Source organism: Sinohyriopsis cumingii, chromosome 8 (genome assembly GCF_028554795.1).
Source record: "Sinohyriopsis cumingii isolate HCF-2022 chromosome 8, ASM2855479v2, whole genome shotgun sequence".
In the NCBI taxonomy this organism is placed as follows: Eukaryota; Metazoa; Mollusca; class Bivalvia; order Unionida; family Unionidae; genus Sinohyriopsis; species Sinohyriopsis cumingii.
This window is the reverse complement of record NC_142968.1, coordinates 17,314,742-17,328,810: the sequence shown is the minus strand read 5'-3', so window position 1 is coordinate 17,328,810 and position 14,069 is coordinate 17,314,742. Positions and strand designations below refer to the sequence as shown.

Here is a 14,069-nt window from a genome sequence, read left to right as displayed (position 1 = left end):
CTCTAAAGTTCCAGCAATTTATTAACAAGTGGACTTCAATATACTGTTAACTTTCTCTCTAAGACCGCTCCTGAGGCCTAGTGGTTAGAGCGTCTGCTCCGAATGCGGGAGGTCGTGGGTTAGAATCCAGGCCTAGTCACACCAAAGATTTCTAAAAATGTTACTAACAGCTGCCTTGCTTGACGCTCAGCATTAAGAGGTTTGTATTAGGACTGGTCGGCCCGGTGTCAGGATAATGTGACTGGGTGGAACATCATGCTACATGTCTGCGCAATGATACCCCAGTGCTAGACATCACTTTAAACTGTCTCACTGCAGACATCGTATCGAAATGACTGGACAATTGTTAAAACTACGTTAAAAATCTAAATCACAGGCACACATATTGGTGGTGGGAGATACATTCCATCTCTCTCTCTCTCTCTCTCTCTCTCTCTCTCTCTCTCTCTCTATATATATATATATATATATATATATATATATATATATATATATATATATATATATATATATATGTATATATATATATATATATATATATATATATATATATATATATATATATATATATATATATATATATATAATACAATTAATATGGCTGATAACAGTCCAAGCGTGTTAAATGTTTATTGAAAGAAAAAGGGCAACACAGTAAGTAGTTAATAGGTTTATGTGGTAATAAATAAAGCAATTCATTAATTAAATGAGCCATCAATTTTCTACCAATAAATTGTGTATTCAATTATCAATAGTGTAAAATACGTAAATAAACTTATCGCCACCTCCATGAACAAATGCTGTGACACAGACAAGTAAGATGAACAAGCAATACGTGCTTCGAAAACATGCTTCTCAAAGTGTCTAATCCAAGATTCGTCAGGAGACTTGTCATCAACATGCAGTCTCCTCTATTTTATACGCCCAGAAATGTGCCTGCTCAGGCATGTCACAACGATTTATCATATATGTTAGTTCGCATCTTTGTAAATATTATTTAGAGAAGTTATCTTACTAAGTTTAGCAATGATCAATGAGCGAGTAGAAAATTAATTCCGTATAAAACTTAACAAAAAATAGTTTGGGGAATTTACGTTGGATAAATGTACCTTCCACTTTTTGAAAACATCAAATGAGTGCAAATTAACATTTTTTAAACAAATGATCTGCATACGTCGTTACATACAATCCTTTTATTAGTATAGCGGATGAATGAGAGAACTTACCATCTCAATTATTTCAAAAGATGTTCAGACCGATCATATGAATCTTTGTTACAAACGTTGACGATATAGGCTGTAGATGTTCACCGCTGCTGCAATATACGGCTTCCAACAGCAAACCGTTTATATGAAGTTATGCCCCAATTTAGCCTCGACGGTTCTTTCAGTGCACGTGGGTTTACCATGGGTCAAGGTCGATGAACGGCTCGAGAATTCTGTATGCTTGTAAAGACAGAATGTATATGAGAAGTTAAGCTAAGAAAAGCTAAGAATTTGTAATCATTCTACACTTCTAAAAATGTATAATTCTCCAATATGTTATAAACAGCACTAAAGGGAAGTTATGCCCTTTTAGCTTATATATATTTCTCATTTAAACACGTACTGAATAATTACCATAGAAAATGTTATTTATTAGAAACGTCTGGTCGGATGTTAATTAGCAACAACCTGTTAATATCAGGGAGGGTCTTGGATGCAGAGCGTTAATATATTAAGCAAACACTGTCTGCAGTATATTACACAAAAGTAAAAGAAAATAACCAGAAAAAAAATCACCGTTCTTGTTTGGGGTTCTTTACAGGTCCTTAGTCACATGTCAAGTCGAGACAATTAGAAGGTTTGTTTTGACAACAAAATGTTATCTCGCAGCATTAAAGTTTTGGGAGGTCAAATGAAACAAAATGCTGTCACCGATTTCTGAATAGACTCGTGAGAAATGTCTCGTACTCATATTAGAAATCATCCTTACTCGGAGGCCAAAGCTTCTATGCAGGCTGCCCGTCTGTTCTTGAGAATTAGGTGTAGTAAATATGAAAATTCTGAAAGACTGGTCGAGTGACAAATATTACAGTTGGAAATCAAACTCAGTATACCGCGTCATATTCATAATGCTAACAGCAAAACATTTCGACAGTTATTAACAATTAGTAATAATGAGTTTGTATCTCTGGAATAGAATTACGTCAGCCATAGCCTTTATTATGTAAGTCTGCAAAATGGTTAAAGCTCAATAAAACGAATTGCAGTGGCTTTCAAAGTTTGTTTGGGCATCCATGAGGATTTAGTCCGTTCTGTTAGAAAATACATGTTTAGGGAAATTTTGGTTGTGTTTGCAAAATAGTGGCTCTGGCAGTTGTCTCGAGAATATCATCTTTGACGTGATATTGTACACGTTCATGTGATAACGTACATGAAATATGCAGATTAAATCTGTTGAAAGTCATAGAAAACATTATTTATTTCTAATAACGGATGTTATTTACTGAAAAACGCAGGTCAAATAAAATCACTGTCTTTGCGATTGAAGATAATATTACCATCAAGTCAAATAAAATCACTTTCTTCTCTTTCAAGGAAACATTTACCATAAAGGGGGCATGCTTTGGGAATGTTATAAGCCACGTTTGTAATTTGGGACAGACAAGTTAGCTTCAATGATAGTATGATGCTAAATCGCTTACATAAGAAGAACTTTGTAGGCGGAGCATAAGAGTCATAATTTTTCAAAATAGCTGTACAGCTGTGGTCCTCAGACGCCGGTTAGATGAGACACCAAGGGAAATCACCAGTATAAATCAGTAGCTACGAAACTAAAACTTCAGCTAGCCACGCAATATCTACAATGGTAGCTTTCTTGTATAAGATGTCCTATGACAATTAGAAAATACACATGGAGGCGCGATGAAAGCATGCAAAGCAGAACAAATAAACGCAAATAATGCTGGTAGTTATAGGATAATAGTTGTTTGCTAACAAAATGAAGCAAGAATATATTATTTTGGTTTCTAACCTTTTGAAATATCAGGAAGAAACCTAAGAAAACCCATATTCCATATGATCAACTTTACTGGTTTAAGCAATTATTCCAAAACGAGCGTGTCAAAAGCAATCACTATACACTGCTGTAAGAAATCATATTTTAAATATGTCAATAACATGAAATTAGCTTATATTTTCTGACACAAAAACATATACGATATGCATAATGTCGCTGATCAATAAAATGCAGACGCTTAGTTCAGAAAATCAAGCAAAGAAACTACTTACAGTTGATCGTACTAGTGACGAAAATTGAATCCAAATTATCAACTCTCTGAGTAAATGTGTTGCATGCATTCCTCAAGTTTACTGCAATTGAATGAACGTATGAGCAGGAGGCGGATTCAAGACAGCGGGTATAAGTTGCAATCCAGCAGGAGGTGGATTCAAAAACAGCGGGTATAAGATGCGATCCAGTAGGAGGTTGATTCAAAACAGCGGGTGTAAGTGGCATTCCAGCAGGAGATGCGAATGTATAAACAGCGGGTATAAGTTGCATTCCAGCAGGAGATGCGAATGTATAAACAGCGGGTATAAGTTGCAAACCAGCAGGAGGTGGATTCAAAACAGCGAGTATAAGTTGTGATCCAGCAGGAGGTGGATTCAAAACAGAGGGTATAAGTTGTGATCCAGCAGGAGGTGGATTCAAAACAGCGGGTGTAAGTTGCATTGCAGCAGGAGATGCAAATGTATAAACATCGGGTATAAGTTGCAAACCAGCAGGAGGTGGATTCAAAACAGCGAGTATAAGTTGTGATCCAGCAGGAGGTGGATTCAAAACAGCGGGTATAAGTTGCAATCCAGCAGGAGGTGGATTCAAAAACAGCGGGTATAAGTTGCAACCCAGCAGGAGGTGGGTTCAAAACAGCTGGCATAAGTTGCAATCCAGCAAGAGATGGATTCAAAACAGCGGGTGTAAATTGCGATCCAGCAGGAGGTTGATTCAAAACAGCGAGTGTAGGTTGCATACCAGCAGGAGATGCGAATGTATAAGCGCTAATAGCTTCCTCAACAGTACATGTGGCTACGAGAGACATCAATAGAGACAAAAGAACATCTTCGCAGGTACAGTCACTTTTTGTGATAGAATAGAAAACAAGATGAGAGCAGATACCACAAAAGATTACGTCCTTCAGTACCTGTGCCATCGACGGAAGAGTAAGAGTGGTGATGTCTTGTAGTAGATACAAGCAGAAGCAGATGTGTTGAGTTTTACAATAAGTGAAACCAATAGTACACGCCATATATACAACTATGCATCTGCATAATCCATTTTAACTCCATTTATGATCTACTCCGCTGATATGGTTAAATTAAAAAATATTTGTGTTCCGTTCTCTATTCATGTCTTGCTTTTTATTGATATTGCTGTTTTATGATTGAGCTGGATCATTGAAAATGCAAAACTAGGTATCCGCGAATAGATGTGGTTATGAAATTCAATAAACGAACATTCACATATATTTGACATAAAGTCGCTGTGAAATGGCTAGAGCAGCAGGGAGGGTAAACGGAAAACCGTTTTCAAATAAGGGGGAGGGTCCACGCGGATGTTAATCCACAGAGGTTTCCCCTTGATTCCGAATGGTATGCCCAGTCTTGCGAGGTTAATACCCAGAATGGTAATGACGCCGTTTTGTCACATAATTTTGCCTTTCAAGGCAACGGGGTCGATGACTTTGAAGGTCTGACCTCCAAAGAAGATAAGGGGCACACATAGTAGTAACATTCTTGTGGCTTGTACTCGCGCGAACACAAATGACTATTATCTGGTACTTGACTCTTGTCAAAAATTTGTATTGCCAGCTTAAGGATGCCGCATTTACACGGTCTGTAATAAACTGGTTTTCCACAGGAGACAACACGCTTGTTCCCGTAGAAACCACCCATAGGAATAACTTACAACAGGTACTGTTTTCCATTAGAAATATTCCAGATTTTTTCTACCTGATCAAAGTGGACATAACGTAACAGGATACTGACAATTTTAAAAACTGCGGTGATCTAAATATATATAACAACAGGTGACAGGAACAAACACTATGCGGATTGGTACGGACACGGTGGTGTAATCCACTGACAAATTAGGAATGAAATGTTTTAATTCTTTTTCGATTGTTTTGCTCTGTTATACCCATCCTTTATAATGAAGCTATAGGCGACTCCCTGGACACTGGATGTCTGGGGGACGGGGAACAGGCGCTTGTCGTCGATAGTGTTACCAAGCGTAACATAAAAGCTTTACAATGGCTTGTACCAAAATCTTGAGTGGTACATATCGCCTATTATACAGCCACGGACGCATCTAGAAAATAGTTGGTCTAAACTGCATGCATTGTCAGAACGAAAAGCTCGACGATGTTTTATGTTTTAATCAGAGTAGTTGAATGTATGTAAATATTTCCTCATTACAAGTTATAAAAGGATATTTATATATTATTATTCCATTATAAGAATGTATTGAACGGTCAGTGTTATTCAACTAGCTATTTATTGTTATATATGAACTTCGAGGTGGTGTTTATTGCTATATATGAACTTTGTGGTGATGTTTATTTTTATATATGAACTTCGAGGTGTGTTCATTGTCATATATGAACTTTTAGGTGGTGTTTATTGTTATATAAGAGGTTCGTGGCGGCGTTTATTGTTATATATGAACTTTGTGGTGGTGTTTATTATTATATATGAACTTCGTGGTGGTGTTTATTATTATATATGAACTTCATGGTGGTGTTTATTGTTATATATGAATTTCGATGTAGTCTTTATTGTTATATATTAACTTCGAAGCGGTGTTTATTCTTATATATGAACTTCGAATTGGTGCTTAGTCTTATATATGAACTTCGGTGGGGTGTACATTGTGAGGCAAGTAGAAGTGTGGGCCAGAAAAGAAAGGACAGCAGATTTTCAAGAGAACATAATGTAAGCAATCTGTCGGGAACCTAATCCTTACACAGATCTTATTAACTATTGAGAAATATATTCAGTGTGCTAATTGTTTGCATAACACCAAAAACTATGAACATCGAATAAAGATCGAATACCAAAATGCTCAATAAGGTTGTTTTCCGGGCAAAATTTAAAATGCTTCGCGCCAGGCCAAATATAGCAAGTCGAACAGCGCGTCTGGCAGAATGGGCGACTAAGTCGCGTCTCCCTTAAAATATGTTACAAAATATTCGTATTATATTATTTTGCCATCACATCCTCCCACAGAAACCCACTGAATATACAGATATTAACACAAATGTAACACAAACATACTTTTCCTCCGGTAAAGTTGGAATAGTCGACTGATTTTATTTCATTATAAATGGCAGCAATATATGACGCGCATGAACTACAAATTAAAGTTGAAATGTTTTTGTTTTTAAAAGTCCTACATTCTGCTTGTCATAAAAGTTAAGTGACACATGAAATCGTTTTGAAAATCAAAAATAAAAAAATAAACATTAGAAATTGAATGTTGCAATTGACGTAAGCGGAACTGGTATTACATTGTTTCAACATTTCAAAACAATTTCACATGAAATCTGAGGACAGCTCAACTTGCAACATATGACTAACAGGTCGTATTAAATGAATCCATGCGGTCATCTCCCAGTAATTGTGCTTCAACGAATGTAAGTGCTTGCGGTTTCCGAATTACCTAAAGTAAATATATTTAATACATTACTGCAGGTGTTACATTACGTTTATTCCGCGTCCTTCCATGATTGCATAGGATATTTCTGGTCGTAAATTATTTAGGTAAACTTTAACATTTCCGACATTTTCTCATCGTTCCGGGTCACTGTCATCTCACTTCTGTCTGCGTGGGACCTGGTCTCAGGCTCAGCTGACGTGGGTACATGAGAAAACTTGCCAGTATCTTCTGGTGGGTAGGTGGTTTTTCCCGGGGTTTTCCAGTGTTCTTCCTCCACCAATTATACTAGCCGCCATGTATAGCTGAATTTGTGCTGAAAATGACGTTAAACCCTGCAACAACAACATTTCCGACAATGTGTATGCGGTGTTATGAATGTATCCTTTGTACAAGCTGTTAACGTACAGTCGTATTAAACCTGCATCAGTGGCGCAAATGACTCCACGAGAGGGAAAACAAAAGGAACATAACGAAGCATATATTTTGTTCGGAAATAAAACTACATTATCATGTTAAATACATTGACAAATTATGTGAGTGTGTGTGTTACAAGATAACTTATGAATAAACCAGATTATGTATATTTATATAAGCACATACAAGGCGAAGTGATTTTGTTTGTAGATCCATCAACATTAAAATCTTTTTCAGGCTAGTATTCCCTTCAAATGTTAAGGTCAGGGCATACACAAGAAAGAAAAGCCGTTTTTGAGTTGACGATATCTTTTCAGAGTGTCAAGTTTATTGTTATCAACCTCCTTGACAAGAGACATGAATTTGGAGTCTCTGGCCTTCACTTGCATAAAACTGTGCATGCGCAAAAATGTTTCACTGCTGTTTGACATACTGTAATGAGTATCTGTGTAACTTTGATTTGGCAAAATATTTAACTAAAATAAACTTATTGGCAATTTGTAAATTTAGTGTACATTTATATATTACATATTATATGCTGTGAAGGTAACGTTGGTTTCTGTACCTTTTCATTTCTCTAAACTATAAATAGAGATCACTTTGAATTTCTCAAGCGAACATTCATTTAATTACTGCAAGTTCGTTAGGATATTAGCCGCAAAGTGTTACATTATCCGTTTCATGCACAAGACGTATTGTATTGGTAAATTATGTACCAATGGGCAAATGATTCGTGAATTTAGACCTTTTTTAATGTTAATGTTACTAATTTTATCGTAAACCAGTCTCTGGTAAATAGTGTACCAAAATGTTAAACCTTAAAATCGCAATGATTGATCTACGCCAACGTGACCTGTTGGAATTGTAAATTTGGTGTGAGTACTGTTGCTGACAACATTCAATTGTAAAAGAAAGTATTTACTGTGGTCTTGTTTCATTTGACCATTTTATCGTTTAGAAAGGCTTAAGAAGGCTGGATAAGGTAAACTTACTAGGAGTCTTCCTGGTCATCACTGAAACTGAAATGTTGGATTATGTGTATCAGGTCAAAATAAACACTTTACAGAAGGCAAAGAATGGTTAGTGCCACTCTATTTCCTATCGTATTTGTGGCTTTAACAGCATACGTTGTCAATGACAAAAGTGCAGATACTTTCCCTACCAAATTGTGGCTTTGGCGAATACTGTACCGACATATTAAACCTGTAGATTATACTGATCTAAACTTGGTATTTGTTGGAATGGTACTTTTAGTGACATAACTAGTGCTCAAAAGGTTTAAATATAATTATTTAATTTGGTCTTTTCCGTTCGTCTTTTGAAGTGCTTTAACCTTTTAGGAAGTCTTAAAAATACTGGATAAGGTTAACATACCAGGAGGCTTCGTGGTCATCACTGAAATGTTGATGCATATTAGTTCAAAAAAATATAAAAAGCAAAGAATGGTTGATGTTATTTTCTTTTGTAGCGTGAGTCTTCGTCCTAAATTTCTCTTATTGCATTCACCGAGCCAATACATTGTGGGATCATCAATAATGTCATTGCTATCTTTCCTTGTTTTCTTAGAATTCCATATATACAGACTATGAAACTGACTACGATAAAGTTTGAGTGTTTCTTTTTCATCTGCAAATTCTTACATTTTACATGATATCAGATTGCTTTCATTCTTAACATGCAGAGGTTTATCAGTTATTGATGCAGTTTGTACCATGTTATTACTTTGACTTGGGCAGTTGATTTCCGGGCATGGCAAAGACTCCACGCTGACTCCATGGCAATCGTTTTGTAGTTTTGTGTATTCTTCATTAGTACAGTTTCTCACGCGAATCCGATTGTTATTACTACATTGTTCAGTGCAATTGGTCCAATCCGACCATGCATTCCATACGCCTGTAAAGAACATAGTATACTGTGTTAGCTATTATCCTATAAGGCATACGTTATCTTTCGTTCATGACTGGCTATTGTCGTTACATATTGTACCTGAATCTAGCTAACGCACATTTGTATGCCACATAAAATTGTAATGTCTGTAATGAATGGCGAACACCCATGTTCTGCAGAAAGACGGTAATACAGCGATTATATTTTTCATCTCAACATTGTAGAGGCTCTCTAGCTAATTCTCAGATTTCTCATCCATGCGACAGAGGAATCTAGGTGTTTTGCTAACCTTACTTTTCTTATCTCAGTCTAGTCATCTCAGACCCGTCGTTACAGTTATGGTGTCCGCACGCAACGGACTACTTTTTTAAGGGACGCAACCACTGTTGTCTTATGCTTGGCCTGATGTATTATTTTGCGATCAAACAAGCGCTAATACAATTTGTGACACTTAACAAAATAAGTTTTTCGAGGAGAGAAAAAATAACTTACATAAAGAAGATTTAGAAAAACAAAGATAAAGATAAGACATAAAGAAAATGGACTACAACGTCGAAAACATCTTGACTCTTAACTGTATGAGAGCGAAAATCGTAAATATTTACCAGCCACTGGGCACCTATTCCATGTATACAGTACGCTTTTTGGACGATGAAAGTTTCACAAATTATGCTAAATATGAACTAGTAATTTCAGAAAATTCACCAAAGCATGCGTCAGTGGATCTTTCCTTTCTTTTGATGGCTGCGAAACAAATGAAATAAACGTGTCTCTTAAACCGAACCAACTTTCGTCGGTGAAAATAACAAAATCAGGAGTGGAAATATAAAACACTGAAACGGTTAAAGAGAGCAGATTTACAGAAGTGTGCGAACACTTTGTCACATGTTTTGTTTTAGAGCATGTAAATGTGAATAACAAACTCAAGATATTGGGTCACATACAACTACTAGAAGAATATCTTGAGAAAAAGAACGAGACGCGCCTATTCGTGAAGTGCCGGCACCTGCCCTGAACAGCATTCTCTCAAGATTTTCCTTTTAATTTGTGAGAATGATGGAAGTGAATACGAGCCGACAACATTGAGAGCTAAAAAAGGGCCTACGTACTGATTGACAACACACAATTGAATTTAAGATGAAAGTATGACCAAATAAAATGATGTATAGCTGAATTAATATAATTTCAATTTGTTAAAACATAAATGAACTTTTGAATGAGTGCAAGAACGAATAATTGATAACCCAAAAATATAATGTAATGAACAAGAATTTTATTCATAGTATTAAAAGGTAAATTACCGTATAAATTAAAAAATAATACTGATAAACAATTTAAGCCCTACCCAACATGGATGACAAATGATAAAACAGAGAGAAAGAGACTGAGAGAGATATTTGTTACCTTAGGTAGAAGGCTTTTTATAATTAATTATTATTTATTATACGTATGATGGGAAGTTTTGAATGATATATGAGACGAAACAGATACAATTGCAGCTTTGTTGTTGGATCTGAGTTTTATCAGGAAAGAGAGGCTTTAAAGAGTAAACAGAATGATCTGAAGAATATGTTTCTATATCACAATTTGTTAAAACTGGTATCCATATACATACAACTGGTTTCCATATACATAACACTGGTGTTCATGTACATACAACTGGTATCCATATACATAAAACTGGTATCCATATGGTATCCATATACATAACACTGGTATCCATATACATAAAACTGCTACCCATATACATAACACTGGTATCCATATACATAAAACTGCTAACCATATGGTATCCATATACATAAAACTGGTATCCATATACATAACACTGGTGTTCATATACATAAAACTGCTATCCATATGGTATCCATATACATAAAACTGCTATCCATATACATAAAACTGGTATCCATATACATGCCAGGGTGGAGTAGTATACTAATATTATGTACATTAAGACTGGCTGCTAGATGCATTCCCATGTTTATAAGCACTAAACCGTAGAGCCGTTGTATGTGTCATTTAAATATTTACCAACGGATTATTTCCTTCAGGTCAGCCTATTGTTTTATGTTGTCTAAATGATTATAACAAATTATGATCACATTAGACATTGTCTGATTTGTTTTTTGGTTTGGATCAGTTGGTAAATGACCTTTATCAAATGTGCGACTGGTATTTTAAAAGCGAAACCAATCTCACAGTTTTACATTTCCTTGTTTCTGTTAGGCAGTATGTGACATTCCAAACAAGGAATCAAACACCATCACTTCGTTTTCGGGGTTCAGTTGAGTGTGATAAGGTGTAAAATAGTTCCAACTACGTTTGTTTAAAGCTCTTTTAAGACGTTCCATGACACTGGCTTTCCTCTCTGGATTCTCTGCGGTGAAAACATGAATGTGTGATTTTCCACATCTATTTAGAAAGCTTGGTTCAGAAATTCAGTGAGTTGTGTGTTTGCCGGCGTGGAGGGTGACAACCACCTTGATTCAAAACCAGCTATAAACCTCGTAGTATGTCTAAACTTGTTTTAAAAATCGAACGGATGTCTGAATCAAATATTTATAACTACCATTCTACCATGCCAAGTGAGACGCCAGAGCTAAATCACATTGCCATTTATAATATATTGGTAATCTATACCAGGTACTTTAACTAGACGTCAGGAAAATATTTTCGTCGCACAGGTTTATGAAATGTGAATGTCGATTGTTCTTCCAAATATCGTCGCAAAAGTGCTAAATGTACGCTTAATTTAGCTGCACCATAGACAGTTTGAGCTTCCGTAACCGGCAGCATGTAGGTTTGTAGTAGCGCGGAAGCTAAATCACCCTTTAAAGAGCCACCCACATAAAAAGAAAGACAACACTAATTTATTCAATAATAATTGTGATAGCTTGTTTTGTTTTTGTGTGTGTTTCTTGTCTATGTTTATTTCCTGTTAGGCAAATTAAATATGCATATTTTTCTCATATTAAAACGAACTACAAGAAATCTATGTGCTGTTTAAACGTTCGGAAAGAATTAACAGTTACGAATCTAATCAAAACTGACGTTAAATTATATCGCATGATATAAGGCATGCAAAAATTATAATATTCCATATTTTCCTAGGATAACTACAAAATATTTATTCTATCAAATTCATAGAGATTTCATTACAAAAGGTGATGCAAAAAAACAGATTTTTTTAGTTCGGTTTAAATATATGTAAAGGCATTGTCCAGTAAATGGTATTGTCCTTGCCAATTGTTTACTTTACCTTGTTTGATTCCTTAAAGGAACACATTCCGATGCTCCTATTACTTTTCGTGACATGTGGGCAGAATCATTGCATTAACACTGAACTAATGTTAATTTACTGTCATATTATATCGCTGAGTAGAAAGGCGGATGAGATCACGTGCTAGTCAGTGATAAATGGATGTATTGGATAATTCATTATAAAAGTAGCAATTATAAAACTTTAAAAATACTGACCCTGATAAAATGGATATTAAAAAGTTCCTCTAAAATATGAATGCTTGAAAATGGCAATTGTATAGTTTCTGGAGAATGATTTCATAGAGCCAAATAAAAGAGACTGAAGTTCACCGTGTATGCTTGTTCCGAAACCAGATAATAATTTTGGCATGTAGACTGATTATAGAAAGGGAACAGTGTTACTAACACATAATCATTTCCATTACCAAGAATCGATGACTTCATTGATAAAATTGAAAATAAAAAATATGTCACCAAATTTGACCTTCTGAAAGGAATTTGGCAAATTACATTGACGGAGAGGGCAAAATAAATTTCGGCATTCGCGACTCCAGAGAACTTTATCAATATAAAGTGATGTTGTTTGGGATTTAAGGTTCGCCAAGTACATTTCACCATTTGATGAAGATGATTTCATGTGGTCTATGTAATTTTGATGCATACGTCGACGATGTCATCATTTACAACGACACCTGGAAAAGTCATTTAGCGACAGTCCGGAAATTATTTGAGAGATTCACTTATTCAAGTTTGTCAATTAATTTATCCAAAAGTGAGTTTTGCCGTGCTCGTGCAACATTTTAAGATATATCGTGAGACATGGACAATTTAAACCTATAGATGCTAAGGTCAAGGCTATCTCTGAATTCCCTGTGCCAATCAGTAAAACGTATCTGATGCCATTTTTGGGTATGGATGAATGCTATCTAAAATTGTGTTCCAATTGTTTCATAATTGCTGAACCACTGACAAATTTGTTGAGCAAAAAAAACAAATATCGTTGGGCTAAAAAATGTCAGGAGTCTTGGATAGGTTAAAGACCATACGTAAGAGTGCACCAAATCTTACAGCTCCAAATTTCAGCAAATCATTTAAACTGTCTGTTGATGCAAGTGATATTGTGGTTGCAGCAGGATTGATTAGAAATATAGAAATGGGGTTGATCATGCAGTGTGCTTTCTTTCTGAGAAATTAAATAAGCTCCAGAGAAATTATTCCACAATCGAGAAGGAATGTTGGGCTTTGATATTGGCATTGCAACATTTTGAAATTTACATTAGTTCAGCTCCTTTTTCGATTATTGTGTTTAGTGATCACAACCCCATTAATTTCACCGGCACAATGAAATAGAAAACATCATATATCATTAAAGTGGAGTTTTTTGTCAGAAGAATATATTTAATTTACCTGTTTGTTTGTTTATCAGTGTTAAATTTTGCTTTATTCCATAACACGTTATTGTAATGTAACAATGTAACAGTGTTTGCTGAACTTGACCTTGTCCAGAATTGAGTCAATATGTTTGACCTGATTGACTTTTTTAATTTGTTTTAATTTCATTTATGTAAACAATTAATAATAGCTAAATTATTCTCTTTGTGTATGAACTTATTATCAGGATTATTGTTCAGATAAACAAGAAGGAGTAAATATGTTGATCAGGGACAGGATTTTGGAGATTCCTAAATGAATTTTTAGGCTACTGTGTTGGAAATAAATAAGGCTCATTAAATTATTCTAGAAGGTTATTATCCATTAGGTAATGTTGTTTTAGAAACTTCTAATTGTGACCTGAGGTCAAGCAACGC

At 35.3% G+C, this 14,069-nt stretch overlaps 1 protein-coding gene across 1 annotated transcript in view; it reads right to left on the bottom strand.

Moving 5' to 3' along the window:
• The window catches only part of LOC149793050 (properdin-like), a 220,677-nt gene extending 212,168 nt beyond the window's left edge, over window positions 1-8,509 (bottom strand). The window contains exon 1 of the mRNA XM_089966281.1: window positions 8,485-8,509. Coding sequence (XP_089822407.1) covers window positions 8,485-8,503 — 19 coding nt within the window. The 5' untranslated portion in view covers window positions 8,504-8,509. The remainder of the gene's footprint in view (window positions 1-8,484) is intronic.
• Window positions 8,510-14,069: the final 5,560 nt, after the last annotated feature.